The 25,363-nt window shown below is 51.3% G+C and overlaps 1 protein-coding gene across 1 annotated transcript in view; it reads right to left on the bottom strand.

The window, feature by feature from the left end:
* Positions 1–3,851: 3,851 nt before the first annotated feature.
* Positions 3,852–25,363, bottom strand: part of LOC136581674 (thyrotropin-releasing hormone receptor-like) — a 35,159-nt gene continuing 13,647 nt past the window's right edge. The window contains exons 2-4 of the mRNA XM_066582300.1: positions 24,639–25,136; positions 23,401–23,824; positions 3,852–5,051 (exon numbers count right to left, since the gene is read on the bottom strand). Of these exons, the coding sequence (XP_066438397.1) occupies positions 4,650–5,051; positions 23,401–23,824; positions 24,639–25,015 (1,203 nt within the window). The 5' untranslated portion in view covers positions 25,016–25,136 and the 3' untranslated portion in view covers positions 3,852–4,649. The remainder of the gene's footprint in view (positions 5,052–23,400; positions 23,825–24,638; positions 25,137–25,363) is intronic.

Genomic DNA, 25,363 nt, shown 5'->3' with positions numbered 1-25,363 from the left:
TCTCTGTGGCTGTCACTGTTATGGGGGTTCTCTGTGGCTGTCACTGTTATGGGGGTTCTCTGTGGCTGTCAGTATTATGGGGGTTCTCTGTGGCTGTCAGTATTATGGGGGTTCTCTGTGGCTGTCAGTATTATGGGGGTTCTCTGTGGCTGTCACTGTTATGGGGGTTCTCTGTGGCTGTCACTGTTATGGGGGTTCTCTGTGGCTGTCACTGTTATGGGGGTTCTCTGTGGCTGTCACTGTTATGGGGGTTCTCTGTGGCTGTCAGTATTATGGGGGTTCTCTGTGGCTGTCAGTATTATGGGGGTTCTCTGTGGTTGTCAGTATTATGGGGGTTCTCTGTGGCTGTCACTGTTATGGGGGTTCTCTGTGGCTGTCACTGTTATGGGGGTTCTCTGTGGCTGTCACTGTTATGGGGGTTCTCTGTGGCTGTCAGTATTATGGGGGTTCTCTGTGGCTGTCACTGTTATGGGGGTTCTCTGTGGCTGTCACTGTTATGGGGGTTCTCTGTGGCTGTCAGTATTATGGGGGTTCTCTGTGGCTGTCAGTATTATGGGGGTTCTCTGTGGTTGTCAGTATTATGGGGGTTCTCTGTGGCTGTCACTGTTATGGGGGTTCTCTGTGGCTGTCACTGTTATGGGGGTTCTCTGTGGCTGTCACTGTTATGGGGGTTCTCTGTGGCTGTCACTGTTATGGGTTACTCTATGGCTGATACTATATAGAACAACTAATGCTGTCACTGCCATGGGGCGGTGAGGGGGCACTGTCATGGGGACACGGAGACACTTGTTCGTTCCACTATAACTTTCACATTGTCAGCACTGGACTCCCATGGAAAGGAAATAGTAAACTGGAGGGGAGATGAAATAAATGCAGAATGTAACAGAAGAAACGTTTTATTCCTCATAATATATGGAGCCACATGACATCATATTGTAACACAAGCAGCTACATACAGTCCTATATATCCTGCCCCCCCCCCCCAATCTGTGAGTAGATAAAAGTAAGGAGCGGTCACAGCTCTGATTACAGACCGATGTCAATAGGGAGCTCCGCACCTGCGATCCCATGATTTGGGTCTACTAGCTATAATCCGGAGGGCTGCTGTAGGGATCCCATACTTGTGTCTCTGCTCAGTACTCTGAGTGCACAAGGGTGCAGCTGTCTGCATTCATGATTTGGTAGATAAAGAGGCAGCCCTGCAGTCACACCTTGGGCACACAGCGGTCCTCATTATGTGCTCATATACAATTAGGGATCCACCAGCCTGTTGACGGTTTCCAGTAAGAATGCATTTATATTCCACATTGCAGGAACAGGTGGGACTCCTCCTCTGGGACAAGTGAGCAGTGTTAGATTTGGAAAGTGTGACTCGCCCCATCCCCTGAGCCGCCGGTTAACATGGCCGCCCGCTGGGCTTCTGGTGAGCTCACTATAATGAGTTACCCATCTCTGGGCGGATGGGCAACGTCACTGACCAAATAATGCGGCCGAGTGCGAAAGCAAGAAAGTGATCAGCGGTGGAAGGGCGTCCGCTCATCCGTAAATAGCGCTCAGGAAGCACTGGCAGGCGCCCAGCAGTCGTCCCACTGACCATCACGCCTTGCTTTCACACCGGAGATCTCTTCCGCCGCCCGCCGCCACTCACCGATGACCGCCGCCCGCCGCCACTCACTGATGACCGCCGCCCGCCGCCACTCACCGATGACCGCCGGCCGCTGCCACTCACCGCTGACCGCCGGCCGCTGCCACTCACCGATGACCGCCGCCACTCACCGCTGACCGCCGGCCGCTGCCACTCACCGATGACCGCCGCCACTCACCGATGACCGCCGCCACTCACCGATGACCGCCGCCACTCACCGATGACCGCCGCCACTCACCGATGACCGCCGCCCGCTGCCACTCACGATGACCGCCGCCCGCCGCCACTCACCGATGACCGCCGCCCGCCGCCACTCACCACTGACCGCCGGCCGCCGGCAGGGTTTTCTATCTGCATGAAAGGAATGATGAACAATCAGCGAACAAATCATCGTTTGTCGTTCAGTCGTTGGCTGAACAATCCATTCTGTTCCCCGAGATCCAGCGATTACCTGAATGACAATCCTTCCATGTAAAAGGACCTTAACGTTACGGCTACACGCGGCCGCCGACAGGCGCAGAGCAATGAATCGCTCACCTGTCAGAACCAAAAGCCTGTCGGGTAATCAGGGGTCCACGGAGGAGGGAGCCATCCCCTCCGCTCACCTGAAGGGCAATCGCTCCTGCGGGAAGATGCAGTCGCTGTACGGATGTCAGGTACCTTTTAATTACTGCGCAATGAACAATTCGACAACTTCATTCAGGACCTCTGATTGCTTTCAGTGAATAGCGGCTTCATACCTTGCAACTGAACAACAAAAAGAGGGAGAATTATGACACACATAGTGCCCAGCAGCAAGTTTATAAAAGGTAGCCAGACCCCTTCTATACCAACCCCACCCTGTGTCCCCTCACAGTAGTGCCCCTCAGTGCCCCCACCAGTAGTAGTGCCCCACTTAATAATGCCCCTTTTTATGCAGCAAAAGAAAAAAACTGCCTACGCTCACCTCTCTTGCTCCCCCCGCCGGTCTGTACGCTTCTAGTCCCAACACACATCCAGGTAGCGTGGCCCACTGGCCTCAGCGATGGTATGGCAAGTGATTGGCGCCAATGATGAGCTGCCAGACAGCACATGACCCCACTACCTGGAAATGAGCAGGGACAGAAGTGGCGCAGATTGGAGCCGCAGGGCGAGTGAAAGGGGGGGTTATTGGCTGATTTAGATTTTACTCAATTCCCAGGACTTGTTTCTGCCTCCAGGAATAGAGGGACACCCCCACCCCCAAATCCAGCACTGTTCCAAGCAAATCTGGGACAACTGAGGAACATCCTTACAGCCAGAGTCTGGAATACTAATACTTGTCAGAGCTGAGGGTTTGCTACAATGTATCCAGACTAGACAATCCTCTGTGATACAAACCTCCTCCAGACTGATACATTGTAGCAGACTCTCAGGCCCGGGGAGAGTTGTGCTGCTGTGTTCACCTCACAGCGACCCAAATACAATTCTAGCAAGCACTCGGTCTCCAGTTGTTTCTATTCACTGACAGCCACCAGAGATCTTGAAAAGGATAAAGAATTGAAATGTAAATGTGACCATATCTATAGAGCATTACTCCGGGGATAACATACAGAACGCCTCTATGTAAGAAGGAGGGTGACGTCCGGGCCCCACTGACCCCACAATGAGTGCCGCCCTTCCTTCTATGGAGCAGGCGGCGCGGATCTCGCGGGGAGCTGAAGGGAGCAGCAGGATAAGAGCATTTGTATCTATTCATGGTTCACTACAATACAGCCACATGTGCTTTACCCTACTAAAGGCTGACAACAGAGAATAATAGCCACAGCGTTGCCCTGTATATTTAGTTGTTGTACTCAGTGGCCACAAACCATATTAACCCCTTGGAGCATATGGATGAGTCTTCTATGTGACCCTCTTAAAGGGGCCCTGTCACCAACACCAATTCCATCACCTTTAATACCTTCTAAATTGGCCCACAGGAATGTAGACTAGAAGGGGCCAATAATCCCACTAAAGTCTCCTCCAAAGTGTCATACAGCTCCCACAAGGCCCATCCGCCATGTCCCCTCTGTCCCTCATTTAGTGCAACTGACCTAGTAAAGAAGAGATCACAACAGAAGGGCGGTGCCAGGGAAGAAAATCCTCCCTTATCAACAGATCATGGGGGGTCCGACCCGTGGGATCCCCACTAATCCCTTGAACAGGACTCTTGCTTGCATGTGTGCACCGCCAGTCCAGTCACTTCAATGGGAGAGCCGGAGCTCCTGTGGCCGGGGGAGCGTTACACGGCGGCTCAGCTCCCCTACCAATATTAACAGCCCTGAACGTTGCATCAGATATGGGGGATTACCCAACAGCGTAACGTGAAGCTCCTGGACCCCAATGCCATATCGGCACTGGTTCCCCCCTACCAGGTGCCATTTGTAATACTGGTGTCCTTTCATGTGGCAGAGGGGTTTCTGCGGGATCTGTGCCACCTATAGCGACACTCCTGGCATAGAAATAGGAGATACTGGATGAAGAGCGGCCAGAATGAACAATCAGGTTAGTTTCGGACCAGGTCTTCATCTTCACTCACTTGGAATAGTGTCTCGCTGACCGGCACCATTATGAACCTGAGCCGCCATACATAAGTCATATGCTCACTGGAAGCATCCAGAACAGGGCTGTCTCTTCATAGAGGTGTCTAAGGTGCCATTCAACTGGGTCAGGTCATCATTGGTGGGTTTCTCATTGCCATACCTAAAATGAAATCTTAAACCCCATCTCACTCCCAACCTTAGTACCGACAGAGCTGTGGATGTAGGGCAGAGGGGGAACCCGAGGCCACACACCCGACCCCAATGTCAGGACACAGTCTCCAGCTCTGAAGCCATGTGTATCTATAATATGTCACTATGACAATGGTCTTTCAATGGGCTGCAGACATTGCTGGGATTCTGAAGGGTCTCCAAATCCTAGCTCAGCTTGTCTTGGCTTAGAGTCCCCGTAGCCCCTTTAGTTATATAGTCATAGCAGATGGACCTTGGAGCTCACGATGGACTTACACAACACTATAATACAATTCTCCTTCCACCTTCGGCTTGTCGGGTAGTTTGGGTACAGTGCTTGGGTTCTCTAGGGGTGGCTTCTCCGTCTCGGGCCTGACGTTGGTGGGATCCCTCACCATGCTGTAGCTGGTGGTGCTCATGTACGTGTTCCTTCTTTGGGTCTCTACTTGACCACACTTGCACAACCGTTTGAAAGCAGTGCGGAACTTCTGTGACATGAGGTTGTAGATGACGGGGTTGATGGCACTGTTAGCGTATACACAGATGCGACACAACAGAAGGAACCAGGGGTCTAGGTATGGATTCTCCACAAAGGAGTTCACTAGAACTAAAGTCCGGTAGGGCATCCAGAGCAGAGCAAAGAGCACGACCACCACCGCCAACATCTTGGTGACCTACAAAGAAGGCAGAGAAAGACACATGAATGACATAGGAATAAGGATATTGTATACAGGGGTCTAGAGGACCGGTGAGGGGTTACTGGAGAGGCATACCGGAGTAGCTGCTATGGGAAGGATTACATGGAGCACAGCATTGGTAGACTCCATGCTGCAGGCTTTTCGGGTTCTGATCCTCTTCAGAGGTTTCTTTAATGTACGAAGGGGAGAAAACTCTGTCTTTTATGTGAAGTCTGGAATGAACTGCTGAAGTGCTGCCTCCTTCCAGCTTGTCTCCTACTGGAAAGTAATACAACTTGAGTGACGCCTGCAGATGGGAACCTCATGACCATGAGCCATACAATTACAGGAGATCAGCATCATCATGTAATAACGGGGACTGGCCCATTTCACCCATGTCTGAGCCTCCTACAAAGGAAGAGGATGCAGGGTGACAACTATTCATGTATTCCTTGGCCTGATCTCATACTCGCCCGTTGATAGGTCGGTCTTAGATTGTTAACTTTCAGACACATCAGATTACTTTTTCTGATTTAGGCCATCGGCAGCCATTATAGATACCCCAATGATGTATCCAGCTGAGTGCAGCTGCTATGGATGTTCTCGGATATCCATTGGTGGGTATCTGTTTATATTTGTTTACATTGTATCATGTTTGGGGGCTCTGATACTCTATATAGTAATACATCAGCGTTTAGCCGCCTCCACCTCTCGAAGGATGAACCTGTTGGTTCCAGAGACATTAGGATTCCTCGCTGACATCATCTGCTTTGATTTCTCCTTTCGTCTTTCCACCGATGAGCTCGTCGATCCTAGGTTCTTCATTTTTTGGTTTGAGGATCACCTTTTATTATTGTTAGGTGCCAGTTTTGCGTTTAGCTCTATTTGCCCCCTTTTAATGGTTTCTAATAGAGATATTTTTTTTGAAGGACCTTCAGTGAATTCTGTAATGTAATGAAGATGTGTTTAAGAGTAAGTTAGCAGACAAGAAGGGGTCCTGGCATCGTGCGTCTGGGAGGAGGATCAGCCCTGGATGTTTTAGATAATAAGAGGTTTGTTTTCTGTCTCATGTCAGAATATAATGTCATTCTGTAATGAAGTCTAGGACATTGGCACAAAGGCATTGCTAAGATAGAATAAAAGTCTTAGTTTCCGCAACTAAGACAGACGCCATCCAGATAAGTGAGGGGCGCCCTACTCGTCGGTCCAGTTCCTGGGGAATTTCTCTGTCTTGTCGCCGTTTGAAAGTGGGCTTCTACAGCTGCAGTTATACAAGTCAGATGATGCTGCCTCCCAGTGATGCAAAGTAAGTTGTAGACTTTATAGATAATGACGTGATTTGCAACCTTTATCCTTTGTATATAAATATAATAATTTACAACAGAAGGGCAACTGTTCATCACCATGTTCAATTATCACTTATTTCAAATAAATTATTATTGTTAAAATTTCAATAATGTCTCACTAATTTTTGAAGCCTTATCCAAACCTTTGTCTTGGTACTTAAAGCAAAACATCCTGTACTGCTCTAGAGTTGCACTCACTATTCTGGTGGAGTCACTGTGTACATACATTATTTATCCTGTACTGCTCCTGAGTTACATCCTGTATTATACTCCAGAGCTGCACTGACTATTCTGCTGGTGGAGTCACTGTGTACACACATTACTTATCCTGTACTGATCCTGAGTTACATCCTGTATTATACCCCAGAGCTGCACCCACTATTCTGCTGGTGGAGTCACTGTGTACATACATTATTTATCCTGTACTGCTCCTGAGTTACATCCTGTATTATACCCCAGAGCTGCACTCACTATTCTGCTGGTGGAGTCACTGCGTACATACATTACTTATCCTGTACTGATCCTGAGTTACATCCTGTATTATACTCCAGAGCTGCACTCACTATTCTGCTGGTGGAGTCACTGTGTACATACATTACTTATCCTGTACTGATCCTGAGTTACATCCTGTATTATACTTCAGAGCTGTACTCACTATTCTGCTGGTGGAGTCACTGTGTACATACATTACTTATCCTGTACTGATCCTGAGTTACAGTCTGTATTATACTCCAGAGCTGCACTCACTATTGTGCTGGTGGAGTCACTGTGTACATACATTACTTATCCTGTACTGCTCCTGAGTTACATCCTGTATTATACTCCAGAGCTGCACTCACTATTGTGCTGGTGGAGTCGCTGTGTACATACATTACTTATCCTGTACTGATCCTGAGTTACATCCTGTATTATACTTCAGAGCTGTACTCACTATTCTGCTGGTGGAGTCACTGTGTACATACATTACTTATCCTGCACTATATTATACTCCAGAGCTGCACTCACTATTCTGCTGGTGGAGTCACTGTGTACATACATTACTTATCCTGTACTGCTCCTGAGTTACATTCTGCATTATACCCCAGAGCTGCACTCAATATTCTGCTGGTGGAGTCACTGTGTACATACATTACTTATCCTGTACTGCTCCTGAGTTACATTCTGCATTATACCCCAGAGCTGCGCTCACTATTCTGCTGCTGGAGTCACTGTGTACATACATTACTTATCCTGTACTGCTCCTGAGTTACATCCTGTATTATACTCCAGAGCTGCACTCACTATTCTGCTGGTGGAGTCACTGTGTACATACATTACTTATCCTGTACTGATCCTGAGTTACATCCTGTGTTATACTCCAGAGCTGCACTCACTATTCTGCTGGTGGAGTCACTGTGTACATACATTACTTATCCTGTACTGCTCCTGAGTTACATTCTGCATTATACCCCAGAGCTGTGCTCACTATTCTGCAAGCTTCAGAACACGTCATTTCCTGCTTGGGCTGGTGATTTGCCTTTAGAGCAGCACTGTCTTTACAGCGGGGCCCCCTGCATTCTAGGAGCTCTGCTATGCCGTCACTCTATCGATGATGCACAGCTCCGCCCTCTTGACTCCAGGTTGTCAGGATTGCACCTTCAAAGCATATTCATTGCAAAATGCTAATGTGATGCAGAATAAGACATGCATGGCTGCAGCGTACATATCTGGACGGGGTTCAGGCTGCTCTCGGTGTGGGCAGCATGAACCTGGTGCCAGGCTTCCCTTAAGGGCAGGGAGCATCTGCTGGCAATCTAACTGGTAAAAGCGCAACACGTCTTTATGGCAAGCTAAACCAATCCCCCAGCGGTCAGCGGTCAGCGATCAGCGGTCAGCGGTCAGCACTGTCGCCTTGCAGCAGCGGGGTCTTGCCTTCATATCCAAGGACAACATCTGCATGGAGCTTGTATGCTCTTCCCGTGTTTGCTGGCTTTCCTCCGCGTTCTAATGTTTCCTTCCATACTGCAAATAGGTGAATGACGTTTGGGACAGAACCCGCTATCCGGTGACTGCGGTGCTGCCATATCACGTTATCGGGAGGGTCCGGCGATGGGGGGCTCGGGGGCTGATGCAACATTTTCAGGAAGACAATTAGTGTTAAGAAAACATCCGATTACCCGGCTCCACCGCAGGGACGGGCGTGAAGGAGACACCCATGTGCAATCCGAGACAAGGAGAAAGTCAGACTCTTCCTGCTTTCATTTTTTTTCTGGGTTTTCAAGAATCCTGATGATGAGAAAGTTCTGTTCTGGAAATGCGTTGTGGGGGGGATGTGGGGGGGGGGGTCACTTACGGGGGGAATTAGTGGAAATACACAGGAAAAGGAAGAAATTGTTGTAATGTTTCTGCAAGGGGTCTACGTGGTGATCAGTGCTGCTCCCAACCCGCTAAACTGAGACGGCACGACCTTCCTCTAAACTGAGACGGCACGGCCTCCCGCTAAACTGAGACGGTACGACCTTCCTCTAAACTGAGACGGTACGACCTCCCTCTAAACTGAGACGGCACGACCTTCCTCTAAACTGAGACGGCACGACCTCCCTCTAAACTGAGACGGCACGACCTTCCTCTAAACTGAGATGGTACGACCTCCCTCTAAACTGAGACGGCACGGCCTCCCTCTAAACTGAGATGGCACGACCTCCCTCTAAACTGAGACGGTGCACGCTGCACTATATGTGCTATTGTGACTCGTAAGCTTAGAACATTAAACAATGAGACAACTGCGTCTCTGCCATCTGAGAGAAAGAGTGAAGAAGGAAATCCCGTTCTTCTAAGGTGCAGCATTAAGCTATCAGGTCCCAAAAAACCTGTATCAGGGCCCCCAGCCATTGCAATTTATGACACTGATCTCCCAAACGACCCCGCAACCTCTGCACCCGACGGACCCCATTATCATTAATGCCTGAAGGCAGACGGACCGCATTATCATCGGTGGGGTCCACTGGGTACTTTTTGGGTCCTGCATATTCCGGGTCCAACACTTCTGGTTTCTTCATTGTTCTGCTTTGAGGATGAAGCCAAACAGCGCTGCTGTGACGCCGGGCTTGCTAGCCAAGGGAAGCAGATGTATCTGGGTCCGTGAACCCGGTGCGCCCTCCGAGGTCGGGCAGCATGCTGTGCCGCCCTCATATGAGGTGCTGATCATACAGGGAATTAAAGCCTCACTAATATTTGTCTCTGAGACTTGGATGTTGTCCATTGAATGCGGTTATTCTTTGTCCTCCACGCAGCCCCCCACTGCAGCCAGCTGGGATACTATGTGGGGGAGACGCCGGCTCTGTGCCAGTAGTAAGGAGCTTCATGCCTCGTCTAATGATCTGCATCCCCAACGCTGGATGTGGGATATTAACATCATATATGCAATTCATCAAGTACAACCGTCATCCTGCAGCGATGAGATCCCAGATATGTACTGAGGCAACATAGACAAGTGGGAGGAATAAGAACGGGGCCTCTCGCTGGTGCAAGTTCACGTAATGGACCCCCCTCGCTGCCCCTCTCCTCTCTGCCTGCTGCCCCTCTGCTGCATACATAGTAACATAGTAACATAGTAACATAGTAACATAGTAACATAGTTCGTAAGGCTGAATGAAGACAATGTCCATTTAGTCCAGCCTGTTTATCCTCCTGTGTTGTTGATCCAGAGGAAGGAAAAAAACCCCAAGAGGCAGGAGCCAATTAGCCCTTTTGGGGGAAAAATTCCTTCCCGACTCCCTAATGGCAATTAGACTGTTCCCTGGACCAACCCCTAATAGTTCCTACCTGCCTGTATACCAGGATTAACAAATAACCTAAGATTTATATCCTGTAATATCCTTCCTCTCCAGAAAGACATCCAGTCCCTCTTATACTCCTCTATGGATCCTGCCATCACCACGTCCTCAGGCAGAGAGTTCCACAGTCTCACTGCTCTTACAGTAAAGAACCCCCTTCTGTGTTGGTGATGAAACCTGCTTTCTTCTAGACGTAGCGGATGTCCTCTTGTTACCGTCATGGTCCTGGGTGTAAACAGATCCTGGCAGAGATCCTTGTATCGTCCCCTCATGTATTTATACAGAGTTATTTGGTCACCCCTTAGCCGTCTTTTTTCCGGGGTGAATAATCCCAGTTTTGGTGCCTCTCTGGGTATTCCAGTCCCGTCATTCCATGTATTAGTTTAGTTGCCCTTCTTTGAACCCCCTCTAGCACTGTAACATCCCTCCTGAGCCCCGGTGACCAGAACTGTACACAGTATTCCATGTGGGGCCTGACAAGTGCCTTATATAGTGGAAGAATAATGATCTCGCCCCTCGCCCATATACCTCTTTTACTGCACCCCAAGACTTTATGAGCTTTTGCAGCAGCTGACTGGCATTGGTTGCTCCAGGTAAATCTACAATCCACTGGTACCCCCAGATCTTTTCCCTAGCGGTACCCCATTTAGTGTATATTGGTGACATCCGTTTCTCCTGCCCATGTGCAGAACCTTACATTTATCAATATTGACCTCCATTCACCATTCCCCGTCTTATCTCGGTCCGTTTGTAGCCGCACATTGTCCTCCGCTGTATTGGTTATATTGTATAAATTTGTGTCATCTACAAATATTGATATATTACTGTGCAGCCCCTCTATCAGGCGTGGGTAAATATATTAAACAGAATGGGACCCAATACTGAACCCTGTGGCCCCCACTAGCGACTGTGGTCCAATCAGAGTATGAGCCATTTATTACACCCCTCTGCTTTTTATCTCTGAGCCAATTCTTTACCCAATTACACACGTTTTCACCCGCTGCCCCTCTCTTCACCCCCGTGCTGCCCCTCTCTTCACCCCTGTGCTGCCCCTCTGCTCTCTGCCCGCTGCCCCTCTCTTCACCCCCGTGCTGCCCCTCTGCTCTCTGCCCCTCTGCTCTCTGCCCCTCTGCTCTCTGCCCGCTGCCCCTCTCTTCACCCCCGTGCTGCTCCTCTCTTCACCCCTGTGCTGCCCCTCTGCTCTCTGCCCGCTGCCCCTCTCTTCACCCCCGTGCTGCCCCTCTGTTCTCTGCCCCTCTGCTCTCTGCCCGCTGCCCCTCTCTTCACCCCCGTGCTGCTCCTCTCTTCACCCCTGTGCTGCCCCTCTGCTCTCTGCCCGCTGCCCCTCTCTTCACCCCCGTGCTGCCCCTCTGCTCTCTGCCCCTCTGCTCTCTGCCCGCTGCCCCTCTCTTCACCCCCGTGCTGCCCCTCTCTTCACCCCCGTGCTGCCCCTCTGCTCTCTGCCTGCTGCCCCTCTGCTCTCTGCCCGCTGACCCTCTCTTCACCCCCGTGCTGCTCCTCTCTTCACCCCCGTGCTGCCCCTCTGCTCTCTGCCCACTGCCCCTCTCTTCACCCCCCCTGTGCTGCCCCTCTGCTCTCTGCCTGCTGCCCCTCTCTTCACCCCCGTGCTGCCCCTCTGCTCTCTGCCCGCTGCCCCTCTCTTCACCCCCGTGCAGCCCCTCTCTTCACCCCCGTGCTGCCCCTCTGCTCTCTGCCCCTCTGCTCTCTGCCCGCTGCCCCTCTTCACCCCCGTGCTGCCCCTCTCTTCACCCCCGTGCTGCCCCTCTGCTCTCTGCCTGCTGCCCCTCTGCTCTTTGCCCGCTGACCCTCTCTTCACCCCCGTGCTGCTCCTCTCTTCACCCCCGTGCTGCCCCTCTGCTCTCTGCCCACTGCCCCTCTCTTCACCCCCCCTGTGCTGCCCCTCTGCTCTCTGCGTGCTGCCCCTCTCGTCACCCCCGTGCTGCCCCTCTCTTCACCCCCGTGCAGCCCCTTTCTTCACACCCGTGCTGCCGCTCTGCTCTCTGCCCGCTGCTCCTCTCTTCACCCCCGTGCAGCCCCTCTCTTCACACCCGTGCTGCCACTCTGCTCTCTGCCCGCTGCCCCTCTCTTCACCCCCGTGCTGCCCCTCTGCTCTCTGCCTGCTGCTCCTCTCTTCACGCCTGTGCTGCCGCTCTGCTCTCTGCCCGCTGCCCCTCTCTTCACCCCCGTGCAGCCCCTCTATTCACGCCCGTGCTGCCCCTCTGCCTGCTGCCCCTCTCTTCACGCCCGTGTTGCCGCTCTGCTCTCTGCCCGCTGCCCCTCTCTTCACCCGGTGCAGCCCCTCTCTTCCCGCCCATGCTGCCACTCTGCCCGCTGCCCCTCTCTTCACCCCCGTGCTGCCCCTCTGCTCTGTGCCTGCTGCCTCTCACCTCACCCCCGTGCTGCCCCTCTGCTCTCTGCCCGCTGCCCCTCTCTTCACCCCCGTGCTGCCCCTCTGCTCTCTGCCTGCTGCTGCTCACCTCACCCCCGTGCTGCCCCTCTGCTCTCTGCCTGCTGCCCCTCTGCTCTCTGCCCGCTGCCCCTCTCTTCACCCCCGTGCTGCCCCTCTGCTCTCTGCCTGCTGCCCCTGCTGCCGCTCACCTCACCCCATCGTTCTGTAGCCTTTTCACACAGAAGAGCAGCATTCCCATTTCCCTGTCACTAAAGACCCTTCTCTGTAAGAAGGTGTCTTGTTGTGATTGTTTCTTTATTCTGTATCTGCCCTCTGAGTGTTGGTAAGGGCAACCCATGCCCAGTGCAGTGCACCAATCTTCCATCACCCTGCTAACCAGGTTGGGGTATATAATAGGGGGCGTAAGCAAAAGCAGAAGTAGCCTGATGTGGTTCTTCCTTCAAGTGTTAACCAATAGTTATGAATCAGTGAATAAGCCGGCTGGGGATGTTAGTCCACCAGAGTCTGAGCGCACATGAAATAAACACCATCTCCTGAAGGAGGTCCTGGGGGTCTTATCAAATGTCGTACATCAAGAGGGGATCCAGTTCAGCTTTTTGGCCATTTAAATGTTGAAGTCAGAACAGAAAGTGTTAACAGTGGGGATCGGAGTTGTGTTTGATCCCCACCATTAGCGCGGGGTGTTAGCTGTCAACAACAGGTGAAGCTGCTGTGTATGGAAGGGACTTGGACCCCGAGCCCAATGCAATGTCCCCAGCCTCGGCTCTCCACGTACTTCAACAGCTTGGACAGAGACCCAAGAAGAGACTCAGTGGAAGCGCCTCCATACGGGATCAACGTCTGTAACTCGGCTCCACCGGCAGGTTGTGAACGGTGCAAGAGCAGCAAGAGTTAAAAAAGTGTAGTAGGTGAGCTTCCCATCAAGGTGAGTGCGGTATATATATAATAGGGTGGACTGGAATGTAGTCGGCACCGACCTCGGTCAGATGCTAGTGGAATTGGCTTGCACGGAGTTTGTACTTGGTTGTGATTGGTCAAGATGATTCTGCAAACGGGTATTGGGCTGGTGGTTGTAAAGACCCCCATGGGCAGCAGAAGCTAGAATCCCGGCAGCGCTTCTGAAAGTGAATACTGAAAGCAAACAATGTGTAAGAGGACTCACCCCGGTGCCCAACTAACCCTAACCTGTGACCCTACGGCATGAACAGAAGGTGCACCAGACCTCCACCAATGGGGAGGATCCGAGCCTCGCAAAAAAAGACAAGAGCACTATCCTTCATGCCTATAGGCTGCAGGGCGTTGTATACAAGAGGCGGGTGCAATGCCCAGGCACTGTCTCACTTGGACCAATGGCAGGATGGAAAGCTTGGGCTAGAGCTGTCAGCCATCTTGGCCTGCGCTGCCCTCCAGGCTTCAGAAAGAGACTTTGTAAAATTGCTGGTACTATTCTGCGGTTTCAGGAGTCCATTGAGCTGGTGAACCTGTAACCAACTCGCTTGTAATACCATTTAAAGGGACAGTAGCCCCTAATAGGGTCGTGCCTCAGCATGAGAATTAAAAATATGCCTTGTTTGCGCCAAAAGCTGTCTGAGATTCCAGAGGGGCGTGCCATCGCTTTAAGACGCAATACGCGATGGAGCATTCATGGCTGCCGCATCGCATTACCTGCTTATTCCTCTGTTGGTCTGGTGCAGAGAAGTTATTATAAGGCTCATCCAGACTTACGGAAATGACGCTTCAGAACATCTCAATAGACTGTGAGGCTTATTCACTGGCATGTCACCCAGCGGTCGAAGGAAATCCTGTGCTATGAGCGAAGAGGGACAAGTGTATTAATACAGGTGCCCCATCTGGTGGCAGCACCGAGGGCCCCATCTGGTGGCAGCGCCGTGGGCCCCATCTGGTGGCAGCGCCGTGGGCCCCATCTGGTGGCAGTGCCGTGGGCCCCATCTGGTGGCAGCGCCGTGGACCCCATCTGGTGGCAGCGCCGTGGGCCCCATCTGGTGGCAGCGCCGTGGGCCCCATCTGGTGGCAGCGCCGTGGGCCCCATCTGGTGGCAGCGCCGTGGGCCCCATCTGGTGGCAGCGCCGTGGACCCCATCTGGTGGCAGTGCCGTGGGCCCCATCTGGTGGCAGCGCCGTGGACCCCATCTGGTGGCAGTGCCGTGGGCCCCATCTGGTGGCAGTGCCGTGGGCCCCATCTGGTGGCAGCGCCGTGGACCCCATCTGGTGGCAGTGCCGTGGGCCCCATCTGGTGGCAGCGCCGTGAACCCCATGGAAATCCCTGCATACCAGCTGGAGGTTAGCTGTAATGTATGTCACTTTCTGGCGTAGATCATAGTAAATATGATGGCCGTCAATGGCTCCGCCTCCTAAAACTGCATCCTGCCCACTCTCTGAAAAAAGTGGCAGGCTGCGGCTTCAATGCCCAAACAGTTGCAGTTGTGACTTTTGGACCCCAGGGCTTCTTAGATCGCCCCCCTGTGTTCAGATTTCATCCCTGCCCCCAGTGAGGCAGCGGCCTGCACCGCAGACTGCTACATTGTATCAAGACAGAGAAGAGTTTGTGTGTCTGTTGGGATTAGTTCCTAGAGGATCATCAGCACTGGTTACAACTGTAACAAACCCTCAGATGGGAGACATCTTCATTTTCTATTGGTTCCCTGGATTGGAGGTAAATAAGAACAGACAGCGATGATGAAAAATACTAAATCTATTGTAAAGCTGCAGAATATTGCATTATGGGATATTGAACCGGTTTTCATATATAATCGTACACTGTACATGGATTTACTTTTTTGCATTTATTTTGACTACAGTCACATCCAGAGCTGCATCCAGAATTCCCAAGCTTTTCCTGGGAGCAGTGCATCTCGGACGGCGAGTTATCAGGTCACATGGCTGGATGCTCAGGTACAGATATAACGCTCTCTGTTTCCTAGAACAACCCACAGACTTTTGAAAGCAGCTCTGGGTGTGTTTAGAGCAAATGATAAAAAAGAACTCAAATTTCTGCAAAAACAATACATCTGGCTTTTCCAACTAGAGAAGGAGTTGAAGCATTAGAGATAAGAGCTACATAAAGCCGACATAAATTCTGCATACTAGGGGCTTCCCGGACCCCCACTGAAGTAAGCGCTTCCCTTCATTGGCCATTATGTACACACTTTGCTGCTGAAGCCGCACTTTGAGCGTCGGGTTTTATTTCCCTGTATTTCTGAGGAAGAGACATTTTGGCCTCGAAACATGTAAAATTGCTGGTGCAATAAAAGAGAAGTTTCACCTTCCGGCTGCAACTACTGGGGGGATTAATTGTGGGGGAACTTCTGAGGCCCCTTATCGGAGATACCCCCTTCTCTTCTCCAGCTTACAGTGACACAAATTCATCAAATGTCGCACTATGTGGATACAAGGGAGGATGGCGGCTGCTCTCCTGCACTGCATTTTGGGTAACCCTTGTCCAACAGCCCCCCCATATTGAGTTGATTTTGGTAGATCCTGCTGCTTGCGGCGGCCACTACAGGGGATCTGTTGTATTACATGCTGGATCCACTAGAGATCCACTCTTGGTTAGTGGCTCAAGCTTATAGAGGGGCCCCAATGTGTTACGTTTTGGTCAGACAACCTCTTTAACTTCATTCTCCTTAAAGGGGTCTTCCAGGCAATTTTTATTGAGACCTACCCTCGGCCACTGAGGAGCCCAACCGGTCATCTGTTCTGGTGCCCGCTGTCACAGACAGAATTCACTGGGTACGGGACAGAAGCTGATGCTCCGGTGTAGTGGCCGCTGAGGGGGCAGCACACCCCACCCCCCCCTGCGCCCCCCTGTCCCCGCCGGAGGTCATCTTCTTTATGCAACAGTCAATGGTTTACTCTGACGGAAATAATGCAGATGACCTTCATGAGCTAAACCACAAATCAATGGCGGTTAGCTCCACTTTAATGACGCTTGTTAATTAGAGGTGGGAGTAGAGCCCCCCCGCAGCACTGTCCTCTATGTGAATGTCCGCTTGTGGATTCCGGGGGCTTGCAGGGTGGGAACCTACCAGGAATCCCAAAGTACCCCAGGACAGCCCTCGGCTATACGCCCTATTAGCGCATGTGACGCCAATATGGTGGACCTGCCCCTCCACTGATCTCATGGCTGCCATGTAATATATTTCCTCTGAAGTGGCTGCTGGAAAAGTCTGGCGGGTCGTAACTTTCCCTGGCAATCGGCGCCAGTATCAGAAGACTTGGCATGGAGAGAGGATGCCGGACCTGCTGTGTCCTGGGTCGGGGCTGCACAGCTTTCCACTTCTCTCCTTCAGACACCTTCTCCTTTGTAAGATTCGACTTCCGGCACTTTGAATCTATCGAGTGGTGGTGGTGGGGCCCTGGGGTGGTGGGGTGTCCCCTCCGCTCACTGTCAATGGATGATACAAGTGGGTGAAGGAGACCCGACGTCACCCATTAGCAGTGAGCGGAGAACACCCCATTGACGGCCAAAGTGCCAAATCTAATGGAGTTCACCGCAGGGAAATGTGTGTGGGGGGGCAGTGGGCCGAGGCTGTGAAACTATGGAGCCAGTCCCGCTGCCCCGAGGACATGATGGCCAGAGGCCAGCTGAGCCTCTACTAAACAGCAAGCTAGAGGCTACATGGGGGTGAACAGAGGAACACGGATATTGGGGTGCAGTGAGAGGATTTCATGCATCTGCTGGGCCACAAAGGGTGCCATTAAGACACGGAGCAGACGAGGGCAGACAGGGTCCTCTAGTGGTGAGATCTGGGCTCTGCTCCCCCGTCATCCCGGGTGACTCGCTGACCCATATGAGGTGTGCCGAGTGACCCGAAGAGACTTTCTCTGCTCGCTAGTTGATTCTCATAGGAAGGAATAGAGACGGTGACTTCCGGGGTGCTGGAGGATGCAGCTCAGCATGGCGTCCATCATGTGGGACCGATACCTCTTTGATATAACGATCGCCAAGTATATTATGTGCCCTCCGATGCTCTCCATGCCAGTTGCACACTTGGGGAAATGATAAAAAGTTTCCCTGGAGTGGCTCCTTAAAGGGGTATTCCTCATAGCCGAGATGGGAAACCGCTGCCATGGCAACCCACTATTCATCGCTGAGTGCAGTTCTGTTTGAAGCAAAGGAGAGTTACGTAAACAGCGCTGCGCTAAGTGCTCAGCTCTTCCCAACAGGTCGGCGCAAAACCCCTTCCAGTAAGAACTCCAAATTACCACCGGAAGCTTTTCCATAGAAGTGTCATTCGTTTCTGACTGCTCCTTTAAAAGTCGATGTGCCCCATGGTCGCCTCCGGCAGGAATTAGGGACTGTGACAATTTCATTCCTATGAGATTGCATTCATTCTGTACGGAGAAATAGACTTGACATTAATAGGAGTTTCAGGTCCAGCCGGAGACGTGAAAGCGGAATGAGCCGAGCGCAAGAGAGGGAAGCAATATCCGATATTAAATGTATCCATATTCATCGCCGCCTTCCAATGGCTGATTAGACTGAGCGCCAGCGACTCAAATGGTAATTGTGTTCTAGAAAAGGCCATCGTCCCGATCTGCGCTCTGAATGTCATAACAAAGGCGGATGAATATTCCTGCAGGATCCTGGAGACACAATGAAGACGAGCGAAGTCCACCAGTGAATCACCTTCATCATGTGCAAAGTCATCTACGGAGGAGGATCTCGAGGGGCCGCAGTGGGGTTGGTCCCAGCAGGAGACACCGAGTCAGCCTGTAGATCCCAGACCTTGTAATGGCTACAAAGTGCATGATGTTACAGCAGCCGTCTATAACCCCTTCCTCAGGCTTCATGGAACGGCTGTGGATGGGCACATATAAACGTTGATTTCTGCGTCCGAGTAGCTGTCAGGTTTATGGTGGGGGGAAGGCATTGAGTCTCTCATGGAATTGTATTAGTTCTTGTCCGCTGTTGGTCCGGATGATTATGATGTCATTGATGTAGCAGAAGTCGGCCAATGGTTTGTTGGAGGCCAGAAAGTCACTCTCCAGTTCAGGGAGAAATAATTGTGTCTGAGGATGAACCTTGGGAGATGTAACACCGACTCAGAGGCGACCCCATTGGCCTCAAGGCGCTCCTGGCAGGTGGTCCGTCCATCTTCATGGGGGATGTTGGAGTATAAGGATTCCACATCCATGGTGGCCCGGATGGCGCCGGCGGGGAGGGGACCAATGGTGGACAGTTTGTTCAGTAGGTCTCTGGGGTTCCACAGTGGTACGCCGTTTATATGCATTACACTGAATGGCCCCTTTATTATAGCCCCCCACCCTTTATTATAGCCCCCCACCCTTTAGTAGAGCCCCCCACCCTTTATTATAGCCCCCACCCTTTATTATAGCCCCCCACCCTTTAGTAGAGCCCCCCACCCTCTCACGATTGGCGATCCCTGTGTTGGAGTAATTTAGGGGATCCTCTCCAGGCATCGCAGCCTCATCAGTCGGGTGTGCCTAATCCTTATTTATCAACACTCAGACATGAGACCAGTCCGGCGGCTCCAAGCCTTTTATTATGGTTTATAGCCACATTTGTCAGAAGCTGCCTTACCCTCCCCCCCCCAACCAATAAATATCTCCTAGCGAATCGCCGTACGTTTACATCCTGCGCACATTTATGTATCCATATGGCCTTTCATGCATCTTACAGCTTGTATTCCTTGTTCTAAAACACTCCTTGAGAAGAGACGTTCAGGTGAGCAGAAGGAGCGCCAAAATATCTGGAAGCCCAAACCCGAGGGCGTCCGCCAGAAGAAGAGCTCGTTGGTCCTATATACTGTGAAGCGAAACAAAATGGTTGAAGGATTGATGTGTTTTTAAATACTCTCACACCTCGATGGCAATCACCCTGCTCCCCCGGAGTGCGGCAGAAAGTCACGTGACAAGTTTTCCGTGGATCATTTTCAGTATGAATCCACATTAGATGGAAGATCCAGCGATCGGTGCGACTTCCAACGAGGCCGGTCATCGGTGCTAGACTAGCCGGGGTCTCACCGCCAACCACGGGGGGGTTTATCATGTAACGGTGTGGAGAGTATACAGAGAATGGCGCGATCGAGGAAAACATCCAGCGAAAGGGGATCCTGTGGGGGGGAAACAACTCATCACTGAAAGGGGTCGGAGGAGGATGTCAGGAATCGTTCTGACCAACAGGCTGCACAGTCAGCTGAATACAACGCTGGAGCTCCAACTAACGTGTCCGAATGCACAACTCGCCGTTCCTCCGCACGGATGGTATAACAGCGGGCGACCAGTTCCAGCGCCATTGTGTCTAAGAGAAACAGAAAGACTCCAGCGGGCAAAAGAGCGCAAAACTTGTATCACTGAGCAGCGGAAGAACATCTCCTGGTCAGATGGGGCCAGAATTATGTGCTGATGGGAGGGCAGAATTAGGTGCAAGCAGCATGAATCGCTGACCCCTTCCTTTCAGCTGGTCAGGGCGTGTCAGCACCACCATCTAATCTGCAGGGACTACAAGCAGCTTCCTGTCCGCAGGGGCCGGTGTTCCTGCAGGAGGATTTCATCATCTCATAGAATCTACGCCACAAGGAATTGCTGCTTTTCTGAAGGGTGAAGAAGTCCAACGCGACTGGATGGGGACTAATAAAGGGGTCATTTTAAGCACATGGTTTTATATATGGTGGCATGGGGTTTTACTTGCCTGCGGATCGCTGACCTCACGCCAGACATGGGCACCTCACGAGTATAAAGGCTCCAGGAGACGAGCAGACAGTCCACTATCCAGGGTTCACAGCCCACTGGGCCTCCATCACCAACCCCACCGGGGCGTCCTCCTCTGTCAGGCTGGTCCGCACCGGACTTTAGGCTCCATGTTCCTAAGGCCTCCTGTTCACGGACGATTGTTCACTGCGTTTCACGTGGCGATAATCCGGCTGTGGGAAATGCAGTGAACGCTCTCCACAGACCGAGGCCTCATGTCCACTAGCTAAATGGAATTGCGGATTCCGCGGGTGAAATTTTGCCCATAGGAAATCATTGGCTGTCTGAATTTTGTACCCGCAGATGGCATTTTAATCGATTTGCGTTTTTCACGCGCGGAAAAAAATCGCACCTCGCTCCATTTTAGGTCTCATGTCCATGGCTAAAATGTAATTAAAAATCTGCAGCGTTTCTCCCGCAGCGTGATCCGCACCCCATAGGGATGCATTGGACACCCACAGGTAGTTAAATACCTGCGGATGTCATTTTCCCTTGAGGCGCGGATCCGCGTGCAGGAAAACACCCGCGGCATGCTCCACTTCAGTGCGGATCTCCTGCAGGCTTCTATTAAAGCCTATGGAAGCCGTCCGGATCCGCGGCACATTATACATTACATTATAGTCCCAGCAGACTTGCAAAAAAAAAAAGAGGCAACAAGCTCAGCGCCTGTAAACACGTCCACGTAGTCCGGAGCGCTTGTAGATGAAAAAGCGTATGCAGCTCCAGATCTCCATAGTGGAGAGCAGTACAATAATGAGTGTCTGCAGGCAGCAGTGAAGCATGGTGGAGAGCGGTACAATGAGTGCCTGCAGGCAGTAGTGAAGCACGGTGGAGAGCGGTACAATAATGAGTGTCTGCAGGCAGCAGTGAGGCATGGTGGAAAGCAGTACAATAATGAGTGTCTGCAGGCAGCAGTGAAGCATGGTGGAGAGAAGTACAATAATGAGTGGCTGCAGGCAGCAGTGAAGCATGGTGGAAAGCAGTACAATAATGAGTGTCTGCAGGCAGCAGTGAAGCATGGTGGAGAGCAGTAAAATAATGAGTGGCTGCAGGCAGCAGTATGGGGAAGAGCGGTACAATAATGAGTGTCTGCAGGCAGCAGTGAAGCATGGGGGACAACGGTACAATAATCAGTGTCTGCAGGCAGGAGGGAAGCATGGTGAAGAGCTGTACAATAATGAGTGTCTGCAGGCAGCAGTGAAGCATGGTGAAGAACGGTGCAATAATGAGTGTCTGCAGGCAGCAGTGAAGCATGGTGGAGAGCGGTACAATAATGAGTGTCTGCAGGCAGCAGTGAAGCATGGTGAAGAGCGGTACAATAATGAGTGTCTGCAGGCAGCAGTGAAGCATGGGGGAGAGCAGTACAATGAGGAGTGTCTGCAGGCAGCAGTGAATCATGGGGGACAACGGTACAATGAGGAGTGTCTGCAGGCAGCAGTAAAGCATGGGGGACAATGGTACAATAATGAGTGTCTGCAGGCAGCAGTGAGGCATAGTTGAGAGCGGTACAATAATGAGTGTCTGCAGGCAGCAGTGAAGCATGGTGGAAAACAATATAATAATGAGTGCTGCAGGCAGCAGTGAAGCATGGTGAAGAGCGGTACAATAATGAGTTTCTGCAGGCAGCAGTGAAGCATGGGGGGAGCGGTACAATAATGAGTGTCTGTAGGTAGCAGTGATGCATGGTAGAGAGCGGTACAATAATGAGTGTCTGCAGGCAGCGGTGAAGCATGGGGGGGAGCCGTATAATAATGAATTTCTGCAGGCAGCAGTGAAGCATGGTGGAGAGCAGTACAAAATGAATGTCTGCAGGCTGCAGTGAAGCATGGGGGGAGCGGTACAATAATGAGTGTCTGCAGGCAGCAGTGAAGCATGGTGGGAGCGGTACAATAATGAGTGTCTGCAGGCAGTACTGAAGCATGGTGGAGAGCATTACAATAATGAGTGTCTGCAGGTAGCAGTAAAGCATGGTGAAGAGCAGTACAATAATGAGTGTCTGCAGGCAGCAGTGAAGCATGGGGGGAGCGGTACAATAATGAGTGTCTGCAGGCAGCAGTGAAGTATGAATGAGAGCGGTACAATAATGAGTGTCTGCAGGCAGCAGTGAAGCATAGTGGAGAGCAGTACAATAATGAGTGTCTGCAGGCAGCAGTGAAGCATGGTGGAGAGCGGTACAATAATGGGTGTCTGCAGGCAGCAGTGAAGCATGGGGGAGCGGTACAATAATGAGTGTCTGCAGGCAGCAGTGAAGCATGGTGGAGAGCATTACAATAATGAGTGTCTGCAGGCAGCAGTGAAGCATGGTGGAGAGCATTACAATAATGAGTGTCTGCAGGCAGCAGTGAAGCATGGGGGAGCGGTACAATAATGAGTGTCTGCAGGCAGCAGTGAAGCATGGTGGAGAGCATTACAATAATGAGTGTCTGCAGGCAGCAGTGAAGCATGGTGGAGAGCAGTACAATAATGAGTGTCTGCAGGCAGCAGTGAAGCATGGGGGAGCGGTACAATAATGAGTGTCTGTAGTTATTTAAAACTATCTCCAGTGTTGGGAAGAACAGGGAGTCCTGGAGGTTATGATGTGGCCCCCACTGATCTCACATTATCCTGTCTGTCTGGGATTACATGAAGAGACAGAGGGATTGGAGCGAGCCGCATTCACAGAAGATCTCTGCTTAGTCCTCCAAGATGTCTGGAGCAGCCTCCCTGCCGAGTGCCTTCAAAAGCTGTGTGCAAGTGTTGCCCGAGAAGAACTGATGAAGATGAAGGGCGTCACAATGGATACTGATGGGTTACATTTCCCTTTTGTTTGACCACTTTGTATTTTGTTATTTGACAAAATAAACTCTTAACCCTTTTATATCTGGAAGCGTTTTTACTCTGCAGCTTTCTTTGCACCGTACTGTAGTACACATATATAACACACGTGTGCGTGTACACGCAGTGCATGTAGAACTTTCCACCACTCCTATTTTATAATAATGAGCAGCCTTTTTTCTCAGTGGATATAAGTTGGGATCGTACCTGTTTCCTTGAGGATAGCGCCCCCTTAGGCCGATTACGATTGTTCATCCTGTTGCTGTCGGATTCTGCACCATTCTTTTCCTTGCTGCTTTTCTCCCTCCATCTCTCTGTGTTGCTCTCAGGGTGATTGGGGATCGGACTGAGGAACAAGATCCGACCAATCAGCCCATATAAGATGGTGGCCACAAACAGCGGGATCACATAGAATATAGCAAAGTCTGTGAAGTAAATGGGCAGGTAGAGGTTCCGGGAGACCTTGTAACCACACTCCACCTGCTGGGTCTTGTTCACTTGAATGTCCACGAGGAAGAACCACAACATGCAGTAAATGCAGGTGAAGAACCAAACGATGGCGATGATGCGCTTGGCACGAGACACGGTGCACACTGTCTGCGCCTTCATAGGGTGGCAGATGGCAATGTACCTACAGAGGAGATATCACATGGTCAACATCTTCACCGATGACCCTCTTCTTCACTGAGCTGTGCCTTTTAATGGGGTCAAACTCCACCCAACTACAGACCCAGAGATAAAACCGTTCCTGTTAACCAACTCCTGGCCCGGCTATAGTGATGAGCGAGCATACTCGCTAAGGGCATTGCCATACTGGTAGGCAATCCAGCTTGGAGAGGGGGAGCCAGTCCTGCTTGGTCCAAACCCTGTGCAGGGCTTCCTTCTCCAGAGGAACTGCACTGATTGCAAACAATGGATTTGGGTAATTGTCCTAAAAGTCATGGAAAGGGAGTGAAGGGGGAACCAACACAAGGCCCTTCTGTACTGGGAAGGGAACAACCACCATCATGGGAGTCCTGCTCTTCAATGTACACAATTGACTAATTCCATGAGGTGTTAATCCAGAAGAAACAAAAACATGCCCCTTGTGAGGTAGATGACAAGGGTCCTCATGTAAGAGGGCGAAGACTTCCCTAGCTGCAGATACAACAATCAGACTCTACCCCTGGGTCATTGGCCACATCCGTTGGACACAAGCGGTTTAATCACTTGCAGAACTGAAGGAACATAACCGGCCAGCCTTGTAACCAGTAGCCCCTGACTAGGATAGCCCCTAACTGCAGGGGGTGATTGGTCAAACGTCAGCTCAGCAGATCAACCCCAGGCTTCACTTTACCCCTTCTTATAGCTCCTTGGATGACTTCTAATTAAATACCACATTAGTGATCGTATGAACCCCTGCGCTGCTCAGGTCCGCTCCCACTGCTGCAACGTGTCAGACTTACCTTTCCACAGTAAAAGCGGTGATGGAACAGGAGGAGGCGTTGATCCCTAAATACTGGAAGTAGGTAATCCCGAGACATCCAGCGTGCCCATATATCCATGTTCCTGCCAGGCTGTCTGATACATTGGGCAATCCAGCAGCCACCAGGACCATCAAGTCAGCCACTGCCAAGCTGACCAAATAACAGTTGGTGGGGGTCCTCATGTCCCGAGTTGTGAACACCACCAAGACCACCATGATGTTCCCTATTATACCAACACCACAAATCAACAGGACTAGAAACACCGAGATGGCTTTGTACTCGATCATACTGGCCACCAAGTCTTTGTTGGCCAAGGAGATGTTGGTTGGGCTGTCGAATTTGCTGCCATTCTCCATGTTGCATCTAGATGGACTTATCTACAATAGTAACTTCATGGCGGGCTCAGGATCAGCGCCGGAGGAGGTCTCTCTCATCAGAAATCCTGGGATGGATAGGTTGCTCCATTGCAGTCAACATCTGCAAAGAAAAGTGGAGTCAGACATTTATGTTCCCGAAGTTTAAATGAATTTCAAAATATAGAAGGGAAAGAAATTAAACCGACTGCAGGAATAAAAAGGCAAATATAACTCCCCTGTTAAATCCCCCGCCGCTCCAGTGCCGATGTACTGGTGGGCCCCACTGGCTTCTGCTTGGTTTCCTGCACCAAAGATGCTAATGATCACTGCAGCCAATCACTGACCTCG

Source organism: Eleutherodactylus coqui, chromosome 11 (genome assembly GCF_035609145.1).
Source record: "Eleutherodactylus coqui strain aEleCoq1 chromosome 11, aEleCoq1.hap1, whole genome shotgun sequence".
Taxonomy (NCBI): domain Eukaryota; kingdom Metazoa; phylum Chordata; class Amphibia; order Anura; family Eleutherodactylidae; genus Eleutherodactylus; species Eleutherodactylus coqui.
Note: the sequence above shows the minus strand (reverse complement) of the source record. Positions and strands in the feature narration are given on the sequence as shown.